This window comes from Mauremys reevesii, linkage group 5 (genome assembly GCF_016161935.1).
Source record: "Mauremys reevesii isolate NIE-2019 linkage group 5, ASM1616193v1, whole genome shotgun sequence".
NCBI lineage: Eukaryota > Metazoa > Chordata > Testudines > Geoemydidae > Mauremys > Mauremys reevesii.
The window spans coordinates 53,172,195-53,190,968 of NC_052627.1; the positions used below are offsets into that span (position 1 = coordinate 53,172,195).

An 18,774-nucleotide genomic window follows, 5' to 3' on the forward strand; every position below is an offset into this window, starting at 1 on the left:
TGAACAGAACCCCAAGGTAGTTCCAATTTTCCAAATATCTTTAAGTAATAACAGACACCATACAAGGTGAAAACATTTTCTGTGAGCAGCTCTATCAACAATTAGACATGCTTACTGAGATGATAGCTAATTAGCTAAAAAAGAACAAGCAGGAATAATGCTACATTGGATAGAAGATGGGATGTTGACAAAGGAACAATTCCTTACTTACATTTCAAATCTGTTCCTGAAGGTGATGTTTCAGCACCTCCAGTACTCCAGACTAGGACTCTTAGGTCAGTTTTTCTTATCACAAGTGACAGGCAGAAGCCTTAATCAGACAAAATAAAAAAGAACGAACAGGGCATCTAGGCTGATGTAGTTAGGAGAGTGGAGGAGACACAGGAGAACTGGGGATGGGGCAATTTTTAAAGAGTGAGATGTGTATGCCAGAGAAGAGAGTTATGCAGAGCCTTAAAGATGAAAGCAAAATATGTAAAAGCCAATTCATTGATACAACTCCAATTGCTCACACAACTCCAGTGATGGATGATGACTAATTTGTAGCATTGGAGTGATGCAAAGCAGGCAAAATATCTGGTGTGGTCCAGCTGATTTTAATCATGCCACAGATGCAGAGCAGCCATAACAATTTTCTACTCTGGGACAGTATGTGGCATATGAAATTCAGGAAGACTGGTTTCCTTTTGCAGAAATTTGGGAGGAAGGAGCTATAGAGCTTAACTGGGTTTACAATGGGAAACAAGCTTTAACTTTAGTTATGGAGAGGCGAACATCACTCAAGAAATATCTTTTATCCACCCACCCCATATGCCTCAACTCATTCTATTACAAAAAAGCTGCTGGAGAAGAGAGAAGCCTACAGCATGAACTGAAGGTCAACAAGAGTGGAGTATGCTCCATAGCTAATGACTTTTTTTTTTTAAATGGAAAATGTCCTATCACTAGTCTCTTACTTTTAATCCAGGAGAATGTTAGCTCAGGCACCTCTGCTCATCACAAATGCAACACCACATGGGAGGAAGAGGTGATTTCTCAAGTAGCTATGTCTAAAAACATTTAGGACTTTTTAAATCACAATCAGCCTCTTTACAAAAGTTGTAGGTTGGGTTTAGGGTTTCCTACACTTTCAGGAGGCTTCTCTGCACTCAGACAGGTTTATCAGAGCAGTTGGTCACTAAGTGTCTCAAAAGAGCACACAGTTCCAAGATCTACCAGTCTAAGGCTCAGAGTAGGGTTGCCAGCCTTCTAATTGCTGGTAACCAGAGAATCAACGCCTTGCCCCCTCCCTACCTCTTTTCCCAAGGCCCTGCCCATGTGCCACCTCTTCCTCCTGACCCCATCACTCACTCCCCTCTCCCTGTCGCTCACTGGATGGTCTCAAGGAGCCTGCCTGTAAGTAGGAGGCGGCCCCAGCTGAGCAGGGCCGGCATGGGTTAATGACCCAGCATCTCCCCCGACACCCTGGCACCTGAACATCGGTTCAGGTGCCATTTAGGGTTGCCAGGTCCCCTTTTCAACCAGACTTTCCAGTCAAAAACTGGGCACCCGGCAACCCTAAATGGGATCCTGACACAGAAGCCAAAACCCAGACAGGAGACAACCCTAGTTCAGTCTTGAGACCAATAAAGCCAAATACATCCAGCAGCAGTGGGTTGGCATAGCTCTCTGATAAATAAGTGTTTATTACCTGGACCCACTTCACCTTTTGTTTTCATTGATCTGCTTTTGGACTAATTAATATTTATTTTGTCATCTGTTTCTAAGACTCACAGTGTAACAAGGCATTGCAGAAACTGGTGACTGGGGGCATTGTGGCAGGACCAGGACTCTGACATCAAATTTTGGCATGGTTAAAATGATGTTTCTGCTTACCAGTCATGTGACAAGAGCTGCAGCCTAAAGAACTACGGATGGTGCACTGGAGTTGAAGAAAACATTTAATCAGAGTACTTGAGCAGTGTAACATTTGGGTTTCAAATGCAAAGTTAAATCAGCTTCATGACCTTATACAATTAAGCACTATCACAATATTATTCAGGGAGAAATGTTATGACAGAAAGAACTAAACCTTTTACTTGTACAGGCAGAGAGATCCACTTTCAAACCCCTCTTGGAAAAAAATACAAGTGCCCTATAGATTTCAATTTCATCATTAACCCACTGAGTACCACACTCCCTCTGAATCCTGTGAAAAATTCTATTCAATTAGATTTTTACACCAGTGACTATACCTATACCATTATTATTATGCTGGAAATAAGCTAAAGCTACACAAGTAGGCAACAAAGAAACAAATATGAAACAGTCCTTCAAATCTCACTCCTCAGAAACATTTCAGGACATACTGCAAAATTTCAAGGATGTTTTATAAATTGAATACTGCCCCTAAAGTAATTCTCTTATGTGCCAGCACAAAATCTATACAAAGCTGACACAATCTTTACCAACTATCTATCTGGATTCTTATACCCCATCAATCATTGTGATATCTGAGCACCATCACCATGGTACCTAATTGTCTGCTATGGCAGGAACATATAAAATCCATTTCCACTGGCCATGGCAGGATGGATAAATAACATTCCCAAATTAGAGTTTGTTAATTCCTTCTAAGTTTTTATACCATGCTCATTGCCATTGTATCTGAGCACTTTATTAACTGTCTTGTCTGCTTTTCTTATCCACTTCCTCCTCTGCTTTGTTCCTTCCTTCCTTGTTCTGTTTTCTCTTTTGCTCTAAAAGTAAATGCCAACAGCACTAGATAGTCAAGCACAAGATTGCAGTGGGGATCCACAAAATCACCAGCTCCTTGGATCACATACCTTAGTAATTGAATAAAATTTTAACACTGGGAAGAATCAGTAAGAATTAGTAAGAGTCCACATTTTTTAAAAAGCAATTGAAAAGGAAACTCTAGAAGAGGCCAATCCCTAATAGTCCTGATCCATACTTATTTCCTCCTTCCTGCTCTTCCTTTGCTCTGTTCTTGTCCCCCACTCAGTTATCTGCATTGAATTTCATGTACTTCTTCTTGCATTGCTCATAGGACTTCAGAAAACAGGATTTTAATACATTTCACTCCACTGCCAGCAAGCAGAACAGAGCAGCATGACTAGGAAAGCCAAACAGCAAGGTGAGTTTAAAAAGTAAAGACTCAAGAAACCTAAGCTTCAAAAAATGGACATATAGAAATGGTCTTCCAAGAATCTCAAGACCAGAGACACTTGTTTAATGGAAGCTCTGATAAACTGCAGATCCATTAGAGAATCATGCAATCTTAATGCAATATTTGATTTATTTGCATTAGGCTATTATAAATCACAGTCAATCACTCCCAGACGTTCTGAATTGTGAAGGGTTTTAGCCTCATGACTCCAATTAATAACAGTTTCAGCAGGGCTAAGAAACCTAGAGGAAATCTTTGAAAATTTACAAGTCATTGTTTAACCCCAATCAATATAACTATTTGTTTAATATACAGCATGCAAGATCTTTGCTGCTGTACAGGAGTGCACTGCCTGTACAGCAGTGATGTTCAGTGTCATTATTTTAAATGGCAGTGAGCCACTGAAACTCCTAAGGGCACAAGCCAAGTACCTGAAAAAGCACTGGATGTGTATTAGGCAATACTCAAATAGTACAAAAGGAATATTTTATATTTTAATTGCTAGTGACAATCATTTGGAAAAGTTATTTACTGTATGACTCACCATTAATGACAGAGGACCGGCAAAGTTACACCTAAATGATAGTAACTGCACAATATCATTTATTTACATTTTAGAATTTTAAAAACTAACCTACGCATACACACATATCAATAATACTTATACATTTTCTTTAGAGTCTAGATCCTAGGTGACTGATATCTTACATATAAAATAAATTAGATTAGAAAGACAGGCCATTAGTTTAGGCCCAAACTAACAAATTTTACAGTTATGATCTGTTGGAGTTTCTCTTCTAGATTCAAGTGCCAAATTCAGAGGCAAGTTTAAGCAAGTCTATGAAAGTTTACAGGGACTTAAGTGGATGTAACATAATTTCTTCCAGTTTCCTCATTATATTTATTACATCAACTTACACTCCCTTGGGTCTGGTCTACACTGGGGGGCGGTGTCGATGTAAGATACGCAACTTCAGCTACGGGAATACCGTAGCTGAAGTTGAAGTATCTTATTCCGACTTACCTCCCATCCTCACAGCATGGGATCGACATCTGCGGCTCCCCTGTCGACTCCACTACCGCCGCTCGCTCCAGTGGAGCTCCGGAGTTGATGGGGAGCGCGTTCAGGGATCGATATATCGCATCTAGATGAGACATGATATATCGATCCCCAATAAACCGATACGGCGGGTAGTCTGGACGGGAGTTACACTTCTTTAGAGTCACAGGGCCAAACTGGGAAGTAATGTATAGATTGGACCCCTTATAGTAATAGACTCATTACACTAACTTAGACTTCCTTAGACCTACTTACAGAATTCTACCAATGTCTAAGGTAGCATAACACAGAGTTAATGAACTTACTTCTGGCTCCTTAATGTGTTTACTTCACCAGTTTATCCTGCTTTAGACATTGATAGTGGGTGTAAGTAACTCAAAGGGAGTCAGTCTAACTGAGCATGAGGGAATCTAATTTGGAGTAGGGGGGGTTAACTTAAATAACAAAAAAATTAGTTGTCACTAAAGACCCAATCCTGCAAGGGTCTCTGTGTTGTCAACTATAATTAGCTAGGTAAGGCCATCCTAAACAACATAGGGCTTTGCACTTTTGTGTGCCATTGCTGGTTGAGCAGCAGCAGTTAACTAATAAAATGTATTCCTAGAGCTGCAGTGATATAATTCATAATGCTGCTGAATGAACCAGGAAATTTCAGTCACCATTAGAAACCACATACCAGAGCTCTGCTCAATGTGGGACCCAAAGGAGGAGTGTAAGCGACTGTGGGTCTTGAACACTGATTCCTAGGGCTCTTTAGATCCAGCATGTTTCAACCTGCCACCCAGGAACCTGCTAACTGTTGTCAGAATAGGAGCTGAACTGAGACAGATGACCCCAGTCCCGAGAGCTGATTGGCAGAACACTGGGGGTCCCGATTGGTCTACAGCCCTTATTTAAACTGAGCACAGGAACAGGAAGCTGTCCATGCAATGGAATCCACCTTGCTCTGGACTGTGTACCTTGTGCTTCCTGCTTCCACTCCCCTGGCTTGGCTTCCTGGTATCCCAACCAGACCTGACTCATCGATCTGTGGTTCTGCTCTCAAGTTGTCTCCTGCTTCTGATCTCCTGATAACCTGACCCAGCCTGCCTCCTCAAACTTGACTCTCAGTTTGCCCTCTTGCCAGTCTCTGATTCTGACCTCTTGGTATCTGACCTAGCCTGACTCGTGACTCCTGCTTTGACCACTAGGTCCGACCACCCACGTCCTGGTGGTGACAAGAGATAGAAAAAATAGGCTTTACACTACTTGTATATCTCCACTCACTGATCCTCAAGCCAGCTGGGAGCAGGTTCACCTTCTGTAGCAATGCCTGCTGTAATCTGCACCCACCTCCAACAGCTACCCAAGGGCTGATCTGGGACCTGGGTATCACTGGAGCACAGCAATACTCTGGCCATGCCTCATTTTCCATTGTCATGTCCCATATAATATGTGCTGTGAGGCTGGATAGCCTAGGGAAATCTACAGCAGTTCTTTATCATCAACATAATCATATTATCAGTTATGGTTGCACCAAAGGGCCAAATAGGAACAGGGTTTCATTTGGCTAGGCACTGTATAAACATCAAGAAAAAAAACAGTCCCTGCACTCAAGAGGTTACAATCTAAAAGGCATAATTGGCAAAGGATTGGTCTACATACAGTTTTTGTACCACTTCAGCTATATCAGTTTAGAAACCAGCGTAGTTGAAGCAATACAACCCACCAGTATAATTGCATCCACACTAGGAAATCCTATCAGTTTAACTATGCCAGTTTCAAAATGTATATGGATCTAGCAATACAAAAACTGTACGTAAACAAGCCCAAAGGGTAGGGCAAAGGGACAAAACGTACCAGCAGAGTGAGCAGAATAATGGTCAGTAAGCATCACAGTAACACCATGCTTTTTTCATAGTTTTTTGTTATTTAAATCCTTTGGGTGGGGTTTACTGAGGAAGCGGTTAACTAAACACAAAGACAAAGGCAGAGAGCTGGGCAAGAGGGATAGGACAGCGGAGAAGAGTGGGGAGGAAGGAAGGTGATGATCGTGGAGGACAGATGGGGTGAGGCTCTATGCCACTAGAGGATTTTTTATGCAAGGGGAAATTATTAGCCATCTGAAGTGGGACAAGGTAGATATAGCAGAACTGAGGATCTGGCAGTAGAAAAAACAGTTTTCCATTTTCTGCATAGGATACTATATATCCCAGAAAGGAAAATGTAATGTATAATTAAAATATATGATAATATTATTTCATACATGTATATTTACTGTGATGGATCACATTGACGAGTATTTATCACTATTCAGGTTTCCTCACTATATATATACACACTATGTCAAATGCATTTTGTCTGATTATATCAATAAAAAACTATAACAATAAGGTAGCTGATTCGTTTTAATTATTTCAGAAAATACTATATATTGTCTTCGGATTGCACAATGTCAAAGTTTTATTATTACATCTATGTGTCCTTCCTGTACAGTATGGAGAAAAATGAAGGCCTAAAGCTAGGAATTGTTTAGATTCCAGAGATGTCGTATGTTCCAGTTACACTTAGTACACTGCATAACTATTTCTCTTCATCTTTTGAAAAATAAAAATAAAAGCATCTTACACTTTCTAAATGACACTTTTGTTAATGCTACAAATATTATGCAATTTTATGAAACCATGGGAAGATAATTTTTTGTTTCTTTCTGTTTGCAATGATTTTCTATATGGGAAAATTGAGAAAGATAACAGACAATATGGGAAAAAAAGAGAAATTGAAGAGACTGAAAATCTATCAGACTTCATACTGCAAAATAATTTAATTTAAATGCTTTCTGCTACCAAACATCAAGTTAACAATGAGGAAACATGTTCAGCCAATTAGTCTGCTTGACCGACTGAACTCTCCTAACTACATTATATAGAGTGTGTGATATGTACTAACAGAACACCTTCTGAAACAGACTGCTCCCCTGTAAATGCACTAGACTAGAGTAAGGAGAAAGACAGATTGATATTAACCTTTCCCTACAAAGGATTAGTTGTGCTTTTAACAAAATATATTCATTATTCAAAGGTACAATATTATAGCCGAATAAAATATAGAGCTGCCCATAGTTTAAACATAGGGATTTTCAATTCCTTAGCCCAGAATATGTAAGGTTTTATAAAGCATTATGGGCCATACCATAGAGCTGATATAAAATGAAGTAGCTCTACTTAAGTCAATGGCACTATAGAAATTTACACCAGCTGAGAATCTAGCTCCAATATTTCCAACACAGGCACACAATATCTACTACAGACAGGTGTCAATTTTTTTAAAACTAGTATGCAATATTAGAGACACAGAATATGCCCATACAATCCATTCTGAACAGAAATCAAAACTATGTCTTACCAAGGACAAACTCCAGCTTTGACTCATTCGCAATCCTCTGGATACCTTTTAATATTTAAAAAAAAAAGTTAGAAAATATGTAAATTCTAGTTTCATATACTGTAATCTTAACTTGCTTTACTTATATATCAATATCTTCTTGCCACTGTTGGAGGCATCTGCTTTTTTTTTTTATGTTTTTAATGGAAATTATACTGTAAAAAAGAGACCTTTTCACAAAGTACCAATATAGAAACAAAAACCCATGTTTTGTCTTATTCACATTTTTTGAGAGATCCCACCACTTTTACCTTGTGTGTGTAGGTAGAAGAATAAAAAATAATTCAAAAAAATAGAAAACCTTTACTGATGTACACTTTCTGATATAACATATGATTTATTTTTAAATAAGTTTACAAATACAACATTGCCCAGTTGCCTAAATAAAAAATATGGTATGTAATTGTTCATTTTAAATGCATAAGCCATCAAACCGTAAACTGCAACAAAAATATCCACATTTACTCAAAGCATATAGATTATATATATATATATATATAATATTATATAAATAATAAAAGTAGAACACTTTACCATATATTCTTTTATCAAGAAACTGCATACAGCAAAAATGTCCATAAGTTTATATATGAAAGAAGGGAAAATAATTCCCTTTCTCTTATACTGAGTACAAGTATACTATAATCCCTTGCATTTTAGAAGTGTGCTTTAATGTTGCACATAATTTGTATTTTAAATGGCAACATGTTCCTAATTCATCAGGGTCTGAGAGGGACCATTAAGTTGCAAAGCTGACCAATGGGGATAATGAGGGAAACGGCTCAAGTAACCGTGTGTTGCTCCACCTCCACAGAAGGTAACTGGAAAATGGCTGCAATATTGATGAATGACATACTGTAACTGCCTCCTGTTGCCACTGAGCATTACTAAAGAAAGGCTCAAACAGAAGGGGCTATGATAAAAAAGAGGAACTTGCATGGAAGTCAACAGGGAAGGAGTTTTTGGCTATGAAATGAAAAAGGGTATATGTAAAAGAATGAAAAACTGTATGCCCTCTGCAAAAGTTTAAAGTTGCAGAATGAACTATCCTGGAGAGTTTATAATAGCAATATTTAAAAATGCCTTTATGAACTACATATAATCATATTTTTCAAAAAACATAATTAACTGCTCTGACAACTAGATTTCACAAAATTGAAGTGGACCATCCCCACTTTCAGCAGATTGGTCTATAACATGACTTTAATAGGAAGGTTGGATGTACATTCCACATGGGTAAGTAACTGGGCAACTAAAATCCTCTAAAAGGATTCAGTTCATAACTAACTGCATATCTTCAGAATTTAGTACACTGAGCAGGAGTTAACATACTGTTAGGTCTTTTCAAGGAACCATTCCATAGTACTAGTGATGAATTTAGACATCTCTCTTTCTTAAGTTTACCAAATTTATATTGTACTATGTTGTGGTTTATGTGTTCATGTATTTTTCTTTCAATTTAACAGTTTTTAAATCTTATTAAAAAAAATCAGCATGTAGTTATCATACCCTTTGTTCCCCTCAAGGAGATTATTTGCATAAATCTAAAACAGTAATAATGTTTAAATAAAATATTAATCAGTTTATTCCCTCTGGTACAGCCAATTGTTACTCAACAATTTAAATTGTACTATAGTTCCAAGATGTCCATTGATTTGTGCAATTACAGAATTCAGGGAATTTTTAAAGTAGTATTTACGGTGTAACATGAAAAAGAGTATACACGCTTACCTGTAAACTGAGGCTCCCTAAGATTGTCTGCCTGTGTTGCAGGAAGAAAGTGCTGTGCCTCATCTGATGTTCTCTCCTCTTTAATTTCCATGATCAACCTCCGGAGCTGCTGAATTTTATTCCGCAAACTTTCTGAGTTTGCTTCTCCAAGTGCCACAGCCCACAATTTACAGTCTGGTTTAGATGCAGCTTCACGGTAAAGATCTGGGTTTCTGCTCTGAAACTCTGCATTCAGAAAATATTAAGCCACTTTTTAGGAATGCAGATATTAAGGGATGGGTTGGAGATAATGGCAGGATTGATACTATGTATAATACACACGATTATAAATCTATTATTTCTGTCACAGAACCACACACACCTCATACACCTCTTGAATGAAACCCCTGTTGCTTCCCATTCAGTGAACCACTAAGTCCATGCTACACAGCAGTTCCCAAAGCAGTTAATGTACTGGAAAACTAGGTGGCAGAATCATCAAAGTGAAATGGGAAATCTTTTTTCAGTGTGGATTCTACTGCTCAGCAGGTAGCTTTCAGGACAGCCAACTTAAACAATTTAGCAGAGGCAGCAGACATCATTCTGACAAAGGGACTGGTGGGATTCACTAGGGTGAATATGTCCATTAGAACTGTACTTTACACTCAGTCTCTCATCCATTCTTGCCAGAATACTGCTTATCAAGATGTGGAGATAATTTAGGATGGCACAGCTCCTCCATGAGGAGACAACAGATTGTATGTGGGAACTTCCAACCTCATGACTATGCACAAGTCTGTTGCTATCCTGCCTGACAAAACGGTAAATTGTTTAGTGATCACACTTTAAGAAGAGGGAAGAAAAACCTTTTAGGCTCCCAAGGAAATGCAGGTAATAGCAAGTGCCACTCATTTCATTAGAATTAGTAAAGAACAAAGTATCTAGGTGTTTAAAAATCTGACTATTTTAGAGTCACATGTAGAAAAGAGATGAAAGGGGTTAAGTCATTTAATTTAGGCAAGTACTGGTAACACTGGTAAAACAATGGACAAATTGTTACAAGTGGACAATACAGTTAGGGAAAACACAATTAGCATTATAACAACAGGTCTATAGAGGTACAGAAATGATCATTAAGGCAGCTTAGATATCCAAGCTACCCTGCTTGAGAAAAGGTTGCCAAAAAAACAAATGCAACAAGCTTTATAACTAAAATGCAAACCTATTAAAATATATTTATTTTGAACATAAACAGGAACAATGATTTTGCATACAAGCGTTCTGCCACCAGCCAGAAAGAAAACATCTACTTTCAGAGGAAATGCATCTTTTGGGATTGGAACCACCCTACTTATATTTACCCCTTAACCCTGACAGTCAGAATTGCTGAATGCTAAGCAATACTTAAGGCATACTGTATCATTGAATACACATGACCTAAAATGGACACCATGAAACGGATGTGTGTGTTTGAAGGACGGGGAAGGGGGGTGTTATTCAATGTAGTCTGGCTGGATCTGAACCAATTTTGAGGCCTCGAACTTCCAAGCTGCATTGCAGAAAGATTACGATTAACTTGTACCAAGGATTTTGCAATTCTAAAATCATTGACCATAAACAACTGTATCTGTCAGATAAGCCTGGGTGCAATCATCATGACAGCCTACAAAGGTTCCATGTCAATGCAAATATGAAGACATTTTAGTTTGCAGATCAAACACTTGATAGACTATATATTCTATCTACTGTGTCAATATATACATGCAAAAAATTCATATACCAAAAAACCAAAAAACAAATTATACATGTACTGTAAACTATTTTCAAAACAGAAAAAGTAATGTGTTCTCTTTTTCAATACCAAAAAGTGAATAATTCACACTAGAGGCAAAAAAAAAATTGAGTAGAATTGTATTAATATAATAATAATTTCTAGTTTTTCTTTGCTCTCATATTTCAAATTGCCAAGCAATTTTTCCCCCAAAGGTAAGTAGTATTTTACTACTCAGCCTTAGATCTTTAATGCCAAGTTTCAGTCCAGAGATAATATTTAGTTGAACTGAAACCTCCTGAAAATAAGGATTTATTGTGAAAAATCCTCACATTTCATTAACTCCATAGTGTGGTGCAAGTGGCAGGATTATTATATTCATGTTGAAATATATTCCACACAGAAAGCATTCCATGTGTGGACAACAAAATACTTTATATTTTACAACTAAGGAATAACTGTAGAAAACAGGAGTGGCTAAGCAACACTATATTAGGCACAATGTTGTTTACCTTAGCATCTTATAACATGGCACATACTTCGGATGAACTCCTGGACTCTACTGAAGTCAATGAGACTTTTACCATTGATTTCAATGGACCCTGGACTCTCACTTTTTGTGTGATAACAGTTTTAAAGTCATGCCATTGTTTTCTTATCAAGGTCTATATAAAATATGAAGGGTTATGGTCCCTTAGGACTCCTGTAATTCAAACAAAGAATTCAAAGAACCTGACAACAGAATTGCTGTCAAATAAAGAAGTGACACAGAGGAGAAGGGGAGATACTCCCATAGACACAGGGACAGCCTTCCTGCATCCCCACTGTCTACAATATACCAGACTCTTTTGGTGCTGGCTATGTCCCCGCTCAAGTGAAAACAAGTTTATTGAAAAATTATTAGCCCCTATCCCCTCCACTCCAGTTTAACAACAGTAGCTAGCACTTTCTTCTTGGTTCCTAAAAATTAAAAAGTGATACTGCAAAGTAGTTTAAAGCCCAGAATTGCATTTTCATTTTTAAATATGTATCTGGGATTAATCTTGACAATGTCCCTTTAGGTAGATATTTCTGCAAATTCCTACATTGTGTGTGTTATCTGGATGATGTTTCACTTTATCAGTAAATTATATTCATGACGTGAAATAGATAATCAAAATAAAGAATTGAAAGCTCCAGGATATCCCTGGAAATATACTGTCAATGAAAAGGCTGAAGTTCAACAATGCTAATTTTAATCTTCTAAGAAAAGGGTGTTGTTTTTTTTTTAATTCCTCACTTCGTATTAATTGTCAATCTAATTTTTAAACAAAGCTTTATTATACTAACCATGCAGAAGTGACAAGAAGAATGGCAAACTGTGCCAAGTAAATCATGCTTTATTTCCATTAATGAGAGTTATAAATATAAATCCTTATGGATCAATATAAAAAAATCCTTGGAGTCTTTATTGGACAGCTATGTACAGAACATGTGCTCAGTACCTATACTGTCAAGTGACAGCTACTCTTTTCTAGAGCATATTTTAAAACGATATGTTTTTTTATGCCAAATATCTTTTTAAAAAAAGAGTTCAAAATGTCTAAAGGTTTTTCTCTCTTTTCACACTCACTGGCAAAGAGTAATTCTGAATTTCTACCTCAGCAGTGGAAAATGGTTGGGAATATCAATGAGCCACTGTCACTCTAAAATATAAAGCACCATCTCAGCTAACCACCATATGCTGTAACAAAAGTAGAATGGAAGCTTTGATACGTAAATTATATCTGCAGGATATTTCTAATACAGACATCAGAGGCTCTTAATTCACAAAGCTGGCTGAATTCTATATGCTGATGCATTTCAGGTTCAAATTAGCAGTGATGAAATCATCCCATGGTTACTGATGATGGTGTGTTAATCTTCCTTTGAAAGTTAAAATTTTCAATCAAAGATAAAGAATTTAATTAAAAAATGTATCTTCTTTTTTTTGGCGGGGAAGGCAATGCTGAGAATAAACATATATAAGTTGCCATTATAATCTCCATTTAGATCCCTCATGAAGAGCGCCTGAAGATATCTGAAATGAATATAACATGGTACATAACTTAGTTTTCTCACATTGCTGAAGCATAACAATTTGCTTCTTTTAACACCATCAGGTTCTCTCTCACACTGCACCATATCCTTTTCACTTTTCACATACTTCATTAAATTAATACCACACCTATTCTGGTAGCAAGGGAGACCATACAATTATTTATACAACACCATGATATACCAATAACCAAAATGCTGAATATAAATATCGCAAGATTCACAGAATTTACTAAATATAGCCTTTGTAAAAGAGTAGCTTGCTCTTCTAGCTGGGAATAATACCCACTCCCACCAGAAACATCAGCCTACTCAGGAGGCAGTGTGGTTTAGAGAACAGAGACTAGAGTGTGATCTCAGGAGATCTAGGTTCAATTTCCAGCTCTGCCTTTGGTCTGCTTGATGACTTTGAGCAGTCACTTCACTGCTTTGGGCCTCAGTTTCCCTTTCTGTAAAAAGTCTATGGGCAGGGATATCAGACACAATATTTAATAATAAGAGTGACATATATTCCATTTCCCACTGTATGTGGCCTTATTAGAGTTTGCATGTGACGGTAGTTTGCAGAGTGTCCTCTCTTCAGTGTGTAGTCATCTTGTCCCAATGTTTTACTGGATACCTAGCCAAATGTCAGATGAATTGCTCATTGTTGTTGAACTCTGAATTATACCTACAAGAAAAACTTCTTATTTATAATAATTTATTTGTAATAGAAGAAATTCACTTTTTCATATCCAAGTATGCTTCAGTATATTTCAAGGTATTTTCTACCTCCAGTCACATTTGTTTTTATGTATACTCCTTTCAGATAAGCATGCAAATATGTCCTATTGGAAATTATTCTTGCTAATTGTGTCTAGCAGAGCTATTTTTGCTGCATGTCTACCAATAAAACCTCCATTCTTATTTCCTTCTTCCTATTGAAAAACAGGAAAATGTTTAGTATTCCTTTGCTAAATTTAATTCCATACTTCAAAAAAGATGTTGAAAAATTGGGAAGAAGTTGGTAGAGCTACAAGCAAGATTCGAGGTCTGGAAAACATGCCCCATAGCATGAAACTTCACAAACTCAATCTGTTTAGTTTATCGAAGGTGGTCACAGGCTACGAGTATCTATTTGGGGAACAGATTTCTGATGGAAGGTAGTTCTAACCTAGCAGAAAAAGAAGGAATCCTTCGATCTCATTATTGGCAGATGAAGCTAGATAAATTCAGACCACAAATATGGTGCAAATGTTTAACAGAGTGTAATTAACCGCTGGAAGAACTTACTTAGGGATGTAGTGCAAATCTCCATCACCTGAAGTATCTAAATCAAGGATGGCTCTCTCTGTAAAAAGCTCTGGTTCAACTAGAAGCAAAGGAACTGATGCAGAGCTTACTGAGTGAGAAGTTTCACCCTGTGTTAAATAGGAGGCTAGACTAAATGATCACAATGGTACCTTCTGGCCTTAAAAACTCTCTATGGAAATTTTCCTTCAGGGAGTGGAGAGCAGGTTCTATCTAACAAGCAGCTGCAACCTCTTCCTAGCCGATTGTCCTTACAAGTGGTAAATATTTTCACTGAGTATCTTTCTTGTAAGTATTCATAACATTTGTTATGGCCATTGGTAATCAGCATTTTCACAGGGAGAGTGGAGCACTTAGAATCGTAGAAGATTAGGGTTGGAAGACACCTCAGGAGGTCATCTAGTCCAACCCTCTGCTCAAAGCAGGACCAACACCAACTAAATCATCCTAACCAGGGTTTTCTCAAGCCAGGCCTTAAAAACCTCTTAAAAACGATGGAGATTCCCTAGGTAACCCATTCCAGTGCTTCACCACCCTCCTAGTGAAATAGTGTTTCCTACTATCCATCCTAGACCTCCTCCACTGAAACTTGAGAACATTGCTCCTTGTTCTGTCATCTACCACCACTGAGAACAGCCTAGCTCCATCCTCTTTGGAACCCCCTTTCAGATAGTTTCAAATCTTCCCTTCACTCTTCTCTTCTGCAGATTAAACAAGCCCAGTTCCCTCAGCCTCTCCTTGTAATCATGTGCTCCAGGCCCCTGATAATTTTTTGTTGCCCTCCGCTGGACTCTCTCCAATTTGTCCACATCCTTTCTGTAGTGGGGGGCCCAAAACTGGACACACTGCAATACTCCAGATGTGGCCTCACCAGTGCCAAACAGAGGGAGATAATCACTTCCCTCGATCTGCTGGCAATGCTCCTACTAATGCAGCCCAATATGCCATTAGCCTTCTTGGAACAAGGGCACACTGCTGACTCATATCCAGCTTCTCATCCACTGTAATCCCCAGGTCCTTTTCTGCAGAACTGTCGCTTAGCCCGTCAGTCCCCAGCCTGTAGTGGTACATGGGATTCTTCCTTCTTAAGTGCAGGACTCTGCACTTGTCCTTGTTGAACCTCAGATTTCTTTGGTCTAATCCTCCAATTTATCTAGGTCACTCTGGACCCTATCCCTACCCTCCAGCATATTTACCTCTCCCCCCAGCACAGTGTCATCTGCAAACTTGCTCAGGGTGCAATTCATCCCGTCATCCAAATCATTAATAAAGATGTTGAACAAAACCGGCCCTAAGACCAATCCCTGGGGTACTCTGCTTGATACCGGCTTCCAACTAGACATCAAGCCGTAGATCACTACCCATTGAGCCCGACAATCTAGCCAGCTTTCTATCCACCTTATGTCCATTCATCTAATCCATACTTCAACTTGCTGGCAAGAATACTGTAGGAGACCGTAACAAAAGCTTTGCTAAAATCAGATAGTTTCAAATCTTCCCTTCACTCTTCTCTTCTGCAGATATATCATGTCCACTGCTTTCGCCATATCCACAGAGTCAGTTATCTCATCATAGAAGGCAATCAGGTTGGTCAGGCATGACTTGCCTTGGTGAATCCATGTTGACTGTTCCTGATCACCTTCTTCTTCTCAAAGTACTTCAAAATGGTTTCCTTGAGGACCTGCTCCTTGATTTTTCCAGGGACTGAGGTGAAGCTGGCCAGTCTGTAGTTCCCCGGGTTCTCCTTCTTCCCTTTTTTAAAGATGAGCACTATATTAAATCATGTCTCTTTATCTGGGTCTGCCATAATGAGCCAGGCCATAAAATGTGCCACAAAATCAGAAAGAAAAAACAACAACAAAAATGTTTTTAAAATATCTATCCTTGTACTATCCTACTATTATAAATAGCTTTTGGCAGCTACCTGCGGAAAAGACCAAATTATTCCATGCAAAAGGGAGACATTAAGACTGGCAGACAGGGAGGAACCGTGGGTAAGTTAGCAGTGAGATGTCACAATCTGGTCCAGTACCACTCTGTGGATGGACAACAATCTATTGTGGTTGGATCTAACTGCTGATTCCCAACTGCTTCTAAGCCTGTGGGTTGGGGAAGTGACTAGTTACTCTCTTGGTCCCTCAAATGCACTCCTAGGTGCAGATCGCAGGCCGAATACCCTCCTCAGGCAATGTGACCTCGTAGTCCAGCCACTTAGATCTTGGAACCAGTGACTCAGCCCTCCTATGTCCTCATTTGCTTCAACACATTCGCCACACACGAGTCCACCTAGCTATGGGAGCACTCGTTTTCCCAGTCACACCATGCGAGGACCACTGGCAGAAAATCAACGATACAGATGCTTAACAAAGGAATTTCTTAGCTGAAAACACTTTACTTTTGAAACAAAACAAAAAACATAAGAGAGTTATTGGCCTATGGAAAGCAACAAGCTCCTGAACACAAGCCCTCCTGTTGGGTACTTATTATTCCTGAGAGTTCTGGGCTTGCTCCTAATGATTTGACCCATAAGCTCATCCTGACTGCTTGGCCTGATCTTCTTGCTTCTGATATTGGTTAGCCTCCGATTGCTTAGTGAACCACTCCTTTTAAAACTGACTCGCTGTACCCTTTCTCCCCATATGCTGCAAGCCGGGGATAAGGACTTAGCTCCAGCCCCCATGCCAGTTTCTGCGTAGAATGTCATTTAATGGCCCATTGTTTTAGTAGGGAAGAGACATTCAATGTCGGTGGCCCTAGAGTGCTCTGACACAGTTTCTTAGATATAGTCTGTCCACTAGGTGTCAAGTCTTCGCTACAAAATGGATGTTCTAATCCACAATGAAGGTTACAATCACAAATGGGGTTCACAAAATGAAATGTGTTTCACATTTTGACGGTTGCATCCCCAAACATTCACGGACAAATCCCCTCACTGATAGAAGAGTTGGACTCATGCCACCACCATACCAGTTCAAAGAACTTTGTGGCCACAAGGTCAGGCTAGCAGCTTGCAAAAAGCAACTCTGTGAAGGCAACAGCCTGAAGAGGAAAATTCCCTTCTCGTCTTTTAGAACTGATCTTAACAAGGTATGTATATCTCAGGTGAATGAAGTCCCTGTAGCTCTGTGTGAATAGCACTCCTTGCTGCTAGCGGGGAACTACTGGTACTGTTACAGCACCTCTGCTGGGACAAGATTATTAGCATTCTCTAGGGAGCTAGAGGCAAGAGTGCGAGGGGAGGGATAAGAAAGTACAGAGCACTGTGTTGGCAGGTTCAATTTCCATGGAAACTAGTGTTCTTAACTTTTTTTATTTTAAGTAATTATTCAGGGACAGTGGAGGTTTCTTTCTCCTTTCCGCAAAGATTCAGGAGTTGGCAGGAGCTGGACACACCCAATGCCAATGTACGGGGAAGGATTGGGCACACCTCCATGACGCAGGACATAAGGATATGGGGAAAATCAAGTTTCTCTGATGAGGGGAATAGGAAATTATGACCAGGAGAGAAGGGGGCCCAGCATCATTATCAAATTCCTGGTATCAATGAGTTTTGTGCTAGAAGTATGAAGAGCTACTAACACAGAACTACCATGACTAGTTATAGCCAATAAATGTACAATTGGAAAAAAGTCAATTAATTCAGAGAGTTATGTTAATCCTCTAGGTCCTACTGTTAAATTAAGTGAAATAAGTAGCCTAAGGGCTAGTCTACACTTACCAGCCGGGTCGACGCGGTGAGTTCGACTTCTCGGAGTTCGAACTATCGTGTCTAATCTGGACGCGATAGTTCGAACTCCGGAAGCGCCGCGGTCGACTCCGGTACTCCACCACTGCAAAAGGCGGTGGCAGAGTCGACCTTGGAGCCGCGGACTTCGATTCCGCGGCGTCTGGACGGGTGAGTAGTTCGAACTAGGGTACTTCGAATTCAGCTACGCTATTCACGTAGCTGAACTTGCGTACCCTAGTTCGACCCCCGCCCTTAGTGTAGACCTGCCTTAAGAGTCCTTTTTGACTAATTCCTTCACACAGGGTGCATGATACACAGTTTAATTCCAATCCTGAAGAGGCAGAATTAAACAGATCTTCCGAAAAATAACCATACAAGGACAGAAACCTTAATGAATCCGTTTCAAATTACTGACTTCTTAACTGCAACTGAACATTGAGAGTCATCTGAAAGAGCCATAGCAAAGAGTCTGAATAATCTGTTTAGTGTTTTTCTTGGAGTGGGTGGAAGGGAATTTGGTACTTGTAAAAACCAGGGAACAATAGTAA

The 18,774-nt window shown here is 39.1% G+C and overlaps 1 protein-coding gene across 11 annotated transcripts in view; it reads right to left on the bottom strand.

The window, feature by feature from the left end:
- INPP4B (inositol polyphosphate-4-phosphatase type II B) overlaps positions 1-18,774 on the bottom strand; it is a 554,905-nt gene that overhangs the window by 354,617 nt on the left and 181,514 nt on the right. For all 11 annotated transcript variants that reach the window (XM_039539756.1, XM_039539755.1, XM_039539753.1 and 8 more), the window contains 2 exons: positions 9,384-9,608; positions 7,614-7,658 (listed from right to left, as the gene is read on the bottom strand). In XM_039539756.1, coding sequence (XP_039395690.1) covers positions 7,614-7,658; positions 9,384-9,608 — 270 coding nt within the window. The remainder of the gene's footprint in view (positions 1-7,613; positions 7,659-9,383; positions 9,609-18,774) is intronic.